At 33.7% G+C, this 7,103-nt stretch overlaps 1 protein-coding gene across 3 annotated transcripts; it reads left to right on the top strand.

Annotated features, from left to right (window-relative positions):
• The first annotated feature begins 2,573 nt into the window (after nt 1–2,573).
• On the top strand, nt 2,574–6,396 carry LOC146903147 (uncharacterized). Of its 3 annotated transcripts, XR_015021262.1 has the most exons (7): nt 2,574–2,922; nt 3,423–3,537; nt 3,697–4,377; nt 4,530–4,641; nt 5,244–5,303; nt 5,528–5,644; nt 6,011–6,396. XR_015021262.1 is itself a non-coding variant. In XM_085731825.1 (6 exons), the coding sequence occupies exons 1-5, from the start codon at nt 2,840–2,842 to the stop codon at nt 5,267–5,269; spliced, it is 1,017 nt and encodes a 338-aa protein (XP_085587951.1). In that variant the 5' UTR covers nt 2,574–2,839; the 3' UTR covers nt 5,270–5,303; nt 6,011–6,396. The 3 variants fall into 3 exon arrangements, 2 of the variants coding, with proteins under 2 accessions (XP_085587951.1, XP_085587952.1); XM_085731825.1 differs by lacking the exon at nt 5,528–5,644; XM_085731826.1 differs by lacking the exons at nt 5,244–5,303; nt 5,528–5,644.
• Nucleotides 6,397–7,103: the final 707 nt, after the last annotated feature.

Raw genomic sequence — 7,103 nt, 5'->3', positions numbered from 1 at the left:
CTAAAATGGGAGCTTCATTTGATCCTGGTTTGTCTATCCATTTGTCTGCTCCTGTTGAGATGAATGACCTTCTTAGGAATGATGCTTGGGGAACCTTCTTCCCTAGGGGCTAGTTTTTGTCTGCCTGCTTAGGCTTTTTTCTGTTTTCTTTTCCTGTTTTGTTCTTTTTCCCTTGTAACAAAAAAAAACTATTATTTTTGGTTTCCAAAACAAGGGTCGTACACAACCTTTATTATATTTGATTCCGTAAACTTCATTTTCTTAACTATATGCACATTTAGATTATACTATTGAATGACATTCTCATGTTGAATAATAGGTCTAATTGCAATTTTGATTCCTTTATTTTGTTTAAAAAGATATTTATTTTTGGTTAAATATAGGATCAAAGACTTAAAAAATAAAAACTACAAAGCAACTAGACGGGGATAGAGACCTTAGTCATATAGCATACAGTAAGTGACTAATAGAAGTCGGATACGACTCAAAAAATCAAAGGAGCACCTAAATCACAACCTAAGTTAGCGCAATAGTTGGCCCCATGTTAGCTTGGATGAACAATAACTTTCCAAACCAACTGAATGTGACGACGAATTCTTTGAATCAAGCTTTGACAAAAATGGTTCAACTTCTCACCACCCGTCAACATCTTAACCATGGTATAAGAGTTAATATAAAGCTCTCCGTATTAAAATTCAAGGCCTCTAGCATTATATAAACCTTCTAAAACACCCCACAACTGCTACATAAGCGCTGCAACCCCCACATATTTGGGAAATCCTCCAAGCCACTCTCCACTACTCCCTTTAATAATCCCACCATAATGGTCTCGATTCTCATGTTTGCGCAATCCATCTATACACCAATGCACCCAACTTTACATAGGAAAACTCCACTTGATGAGAGTTTCAACCTTAAAGTTGGGTTTTCCTATGTAAAGTCTTAATATAATCCGCACCTACGCCAATGCACCCAACTTCAACAAGTCTCATTGCCATTGTGTAAGTCTTAATATAATCCGCAACTGTTACCCAAGGATGATTCGAATGTTGCCAAATTTCAGTATAATTCTTTGTTCCACCAAACCCATAAAGTATGACAAGCACTTGCCCATCATTACAACATTACCATCATCAACTGATGTTAATATGAATCCATTGTGTAAGGATTTTGGTTTCCATATTTTATAATATCGATCCAAAATAATTTGTTATTTTATATATAATGACTTCATCAAAATTTATAAATTTACTTTCATTTATTTGTCATTGATCATAATGAATTAATATCAAAATACCTTGCCGATCCTTATTTCATTTGATTTGGCTTCAGTGTGTGTGGGCTTTATGGAATGAACGGAATGACAGGTTATTTAGGAACCGTCAAAGTTCTATACCACTTTTGTTAGATAAAAAGTAAAATCACATACTTTGTGGTGGTTGAAAGCATGCAATGTGGTCTTTCAGTTTGATACACATAGTTGGTGGTCGAGCCCGCTTGTATGTATGGGCATCGATTGAATTTGATGTAATTTTGACAGGATGTTGATTTTTTCGTGATTGTTATGGCACGCCTTGTGCTTCAACAATTACGTGGTTCTTGGTAATATAATTCATTTTTGATTCTTCAAAAAAAAAATATCAAAATACCTTGATAGTTATTTTCGTTTGATAATAAATGTATGCAAAAAAAAAATCTCATAAATTTTCTTAATTTAAAAAATTATTTATATAATATAGTAACAACATTAATTGATAAAGTATATAGTAAAAACATTAATTGATAAAGTTAGGTAGATTATTGGGGAAGATAATAAGTAAAAAAAAAAATCCTTCAAAAAAAAAAGTAAAAAAATAAAAGAAAAACACGAACTCTTAATTCTTAATATTATTCCTAAAATAAAATAAACATTAGAAATGCATTAGAAATGCATTGGTAATCCTATGAGGCAACAACCATATACGCACTGGCCTCTTCTTGTCCTTTTCTCTCTCCAACCGCCGACGCTTCTCTTATCTCCCCTCATCATCATTCTTATTCCTCCACTTCCCACTCCTCTACAAACATCCACATAATCTTTACCATGCACCCTCCAATCAAAACTAAACACGTCATATCTAAAATACTTTTTAAATTTTAAAAAAAAAAACAATATCTGATCTAAGGATCCATAAAATGGGATCCAATTAAAATCATATTAAAATTTCATACGTACTGACCCAATCCAACACATGGCCTAGAGCAATCAGAATTGAAACTTTGATAGAAGCACATGTAGACCGACTCAACCCAACATATGATCTAGAGCAATCAAAACTAAAATTTTGATAGAAACACACTCAAAGCTGAAACTGATTCCATATAAACCGACCTAACTCAAGACATGATTCAGAGCAATAATCACTAAAACTTTATAAAAGCGCATCCAAAATTGAAATTTTCATAGGAGTATATTCTAAAATCTCAAGTCGAAGGCCAACTCCAACTCTCAAACACCAATCTAAAACATGGTTACACGTGTCAGATAACATAGGGTTCGAGTATTTAAGATATTGTGAAGAGTACCATAGGTTATGAAAACCCAACCGAAAAAGGAGAACTGGTTTCGCATTATAGAGAAAAGGGTTCGCTTAAACGTTTCTTTCTGAAGGTTTCTTTCTCTCTCTTCCTTCTTCTTCTTCTTTTGCTTTGATTCGCTGAAGAGAAGTATAGAGAGAGAAGAAACCATATACACATAAGCAACTACTCTCGTTGTTATTCACGTGTGTTATAGCGATTTTCCTTTGATCTTGGAATCATATTCGAAGTTTCTTTCTTTTTTGCTATTTTCCTTTTGAAGATGTTGGTAGCTAATAGTTTCGATCTATGGCGAAAAGATGCTTTCTTCTCTGCAGCCGAGGAGGTTCAGGAATCCGCTGATATGTACGCTTCCTCTCTTCAAACCCTCTTCACTTTCTTTTATTTATTTTTACAAAATTCGATTAATTTCGTGTTATACTGTGGGATTGAGTTGATCTTGTCTATGTTTGCATCTATGGTTCTGTGAAAACAATTACTAACTATTTTTTGAACACTAATGGTAGTGAATTTGGGTTTAAACTTCAAATTCATAATTTGTTTAAGCTTTTACTTGTTTTAATTTGTGGTATGCAAATGGAGTTTTTTCTTGGGTAGTTAAATGGAACAATAGAGACAAGGAGGGCTAGAACTATGAAATTTTAATTATGTTTATAGGCTATCTCAAATCAAAAGTTTGAACTATTGGTAAGTTTACACTTTTAATGATATCACATGAAGAGTATGCATATTGCTTGAGTGATTGTGCAATTAGGAGGTAGAGTGATCATGTCAACAGTGCCTATTCATTAAATGAATTAAGTTTCCGTCTTAGTACAATAATTTTCATTTATTGTTTTATGCAGAATGGAATCAGCATACAGGGCATGGTTAAGAGAGAAGAGAGAAAGGTCAAATCCAGAGGAATTAAATGAATTATGCAGGGAGCTTCAAACTGCTTTAGGTACTGCTAAATGGCAGGTATAAAAGCTAGATAATCCATTTCCGCGTGTCAATATATTTCTTTATAAATTTTTGACTTTTTCGCAAATGTCTTAAGTTTTCTTATTGTAGATTCTTAGATAAGTCAACTTTTTAAGTATTTAATTTTTCAATTGTTAATTTTCTGTTTTAAAACAGTTGGAAGAATTGGAAAAAGCTATTGGGCTAAGCTACCGACATCTTGGTGATGACAACCGAGCCACTAGGCACAGGCAGTTTATATCTGCCATTGAAAGCCAAATTTCCCAGGTTGAAGCAGATCTGAGGGAATCTAATATTGAGGATGGTAAGCAACCCCTTCGGTGGGTAAATTTGGACGAAGAAGAGCGAGATGATTTTGCTGCGTTCCTATCTGGAACCTGTGAGACTGTGCAAAGCACTAAAGATGAATGTGTGGATGTTTCTACTTTGACGAAAACCTCAATTCGGGAGAAACAAGTTAGCAAAGAAGATGATAATGTGAATGTAAATGCTTTTTACCGTTGGGATGGTTCTACTAATGAAAAGGCTTCTGTGGATGCTATTGCTGTTAACAAAGACAGAGATTATGCAATAGAAATAAAAGCAGATGTCGATTCTAGAAATAGTGATGATGTAGTTTATCAAACAGATACAACAACCAGTACAAGGAAGACATGGAGTCCTCCACCTAATCATGCTGCTTTAAGAATTGTAATTGCTGATGAAGATGAGCAGGGAAATCAACTTACACGAACTGTTGATGCCACCCCTAAAGAGAAAGGATCCAAACCTCTCTTCTGGAAACAAAAATTCGAAGAATATCCTCAGGCCATGCGAGCTGTTCATATGTTCAATCAGGTTAGATCTATGTATAAATTTTGAGAAAGAGACATGTAAAAGATAGGAACTTTTTTTCCTTCTACCTTGCTTAAAATCACGATTTATGAAATATGTCCCGACAAATATCATGCCTTACAAGGCGAAGCTTACGAGTTTTTTTCACTCTGCAGATTTTTGGTCACATTGGTCTATGCCAACGACAGCTTCGAAGTCCTTTGCATCTGCGACATGGCCGTTCTCTTAAAGTTACACTTGCTCTAATGATGATCATTTTTCTACTTGGTAAGCTTTCAGTTTCCTGCTCCTAAAAGATTCTTAACAGCTGGAAATCCCATATGTATCAATATGCGCTTGTTTCTGCTTTATTCTCATGCTCACATCAACAAATCAAATAAAAAGCATGGCATTGTCTAGGGAAGAATATCCGAGTAACTAGTTTTGGTATCAAAATTATAGTCCTTATGGTTTTGAAAACAATCAATCATTTCATTTTGTTGCGTCTCCTTTTGAAATTTGGTGAGCAAGGCCCTCTTGTTCATGTTCCTTTTATGCATAATGTCCAAATTACAAAATAGAGGCAAAATCTTCTTGACCGTGCAGAAAGTCTTACAACACATTATGCCCCCAATATTTTATCTGCACCTGTTCTTATGGAGGCGAGATCTTTTTTATATGTTCGGTTTGCGTTTGCATGATTGAGGGAATATTTTTAGCTAGGATTATTCTGATTTTTTCATGTTGCATGCTGCCAATCATGTTTTGGCAAATAGATTAATCATTTTGGTTTTCTCAGATGTTTCACACTTCTTTTATTAAACCTTTGCTTTCTTAATTACTGTATTAAGCATCGCTAATTATGATTATTTTCTTTCCATTGTATGTAGTACCCTTTGTATTTTATTCAACTTGAGCTAAACGGCTTCTTCACTCAATCAGTTAAAGAGGTATTTCCAAAACATTAGAACTTATTTCTGTATTTTTTTTTATTACATAGAGGGCCGAAGCCCGGATTATGTTTTTGTATTCTTGTAATGAATAAAAATAAAATAAATCTGAAAATTGTGGCAACTGGCAAGAATGTTTATGGTGTAAGCTAACATCCAGATAATTCCTTTTTCCTTAAAACATGGTTGGAAACTATGAAAGATTGCTTTTCCTTTTTCCTCAGATGGATTGTTGTGGACTGTGGTTTGGTTTACCAGCAAAATAGTTTATTCACGTTTCCTTCATCTGCTGCCCAAAAGTAGAAGCTCTTCATTCAAGCCAAATCTTGACTTTTGAGGCTGTAAGATAGGGACATCACAAATAATTTATAACATCGTCTGTGTTTGAAGATTATTGAAAATCTTATTATATATCTTCTCTTACAACATGGTTGTTTATTATTTTTTAAGGGATAGAAAATCTTATTAAATTAGTATATATGTATAAAACATTTACATTGAGTTTTCAAAAGCAAAGTCAAAATCTCAATTAAAAACTGTTCAATGTTTTTCAGCAACTTAAAAAATAAATTGTTTTGATATTATATATCTAGGATGTAGAAAACTTAAATAAACTGGACGATGAAATCATTCTTTTTAGGACCTAGACTTTTATTTGAAGGCAATAAATAAATGGATGTGTATGAATGAATGTTGTGGTTTTGCAGGGCTCTCCATGTTCTGATGGTGATTGATAAAAGGTCAAATGGGTGTTTGATATATCTGCCTGTGCTGGAAAAATGAGTCAGTCAAGGGCAACAAACCAATCAGTGTCACATTCTTGTATTTAGTGGTTGTTATTATTATAAGATTAAGATGAATGAATTCACTCCCACATGTGTAGCGTGTGGAAGCCGACATCATAACCATTACCAACCACCTTTCTAAAGCGATGGGAATAGGATAGGTGTATGTCTACTTTAGTTTCCTGGGCCTGTTATTAAGTGTATATACATTCATCATAAAATATTGTTTAATGCAACTTCCACTATACTACTATTTGCATTGGTTGCAAGATAATGCAAGCTTAAATTTAAAGTTGTTTATGTGACAAGATTCAGTATTTATTTATAGTGAATACTTTATTTTTTAGGTGGACTGCTGCACCTTAACAAATTGTAATGATATCACTTATCTGTCTTCACCTCTGGCCCTTTCCTTCCCTAACTGCTGCCATGAATTTAGTCTCCTTCATTAAACTATCACCCTCCAAATCCCACTTCAGCATTTAAGGAACTTTTACTTTGAGAAAAAAATGATGAAAATTATATTTGAGGATCATAATGAAAAAATAATAATGATAAGAACCTATAACTTACAAACTCAAGTGTTACTTTTTTTGTTACATGAGAAAAAGATTTTTTTTTTTTTTTTTTGAAGAAACATGAGAAAAAGAAAATTGAAAACAAATGAAACATCAAAACTCCATGCTAACGGAGTGGAGTACAATCTTGAAAGATGGTCATGAACCATAAGTAGAGGTTTCCTCGGTTTTGCATGAATACTTGCGTAAGCAATCCCCTCAACAAGAGAGTATGATGATGATGATGATGATGGAGAGCTATGTTCCAATCCTTTGTCATCAAGTTAACCACATAGATGGAGTCTGAGAAAAACAAGTATTTTAAATCCAGCCAACGCAAGTTTTTATTTATTTTTAGCCTTCAAACACAAGTTAATTCCAACTGAAATTGTCTACACCTCTACATGAAGCACATTGGACAAACTCACTATAATATAAGCCAAATTTTAAAATTCCAT

The sequence above is a fragment of the Medicago sativa genome, chromosome 8, assembly GCF_051527215.1.
Source record: "Medicago sativa cultivar Bolivia chromosome 8, Bolivia_mono, whole genome shotgun sequence".
NCBI classification, from domain to species: domain Eukaryota; kingdom Viridiplantae; phylum Streptophyta; class Magnoliopsida; order Fabales; family Fabaceae; genus Medicago; species Medicago sativa.
This window is presented reverse-complemented; position numbering and strand designations above follow the sequence as displayed.

Bases quoted from the DNA above. Each gene is read 5' to 3' on its own strand.
- LOC146903147 (XM_085731825.1), top strand. From the start codon at position 2,840: ATGTTGGTAGCTAATAGTTTCGATCTATGGCGAAAAGATGCTTTCTTC. The intron at 4,378-4,529 runs GTTAGATCTATG...TTCACTCTGCAG, and splicing joins CTGTTCATATGTTCAATCAG to ATTTTTGGTCACATTGGTCT. The intron at 4,642-5,243 runs GTAAGCTTTCAG...CATTGTATGTAG, and splicing joins GATGATCATTTTTCTACTTG to TACCCTTTGTATTTTATTCA.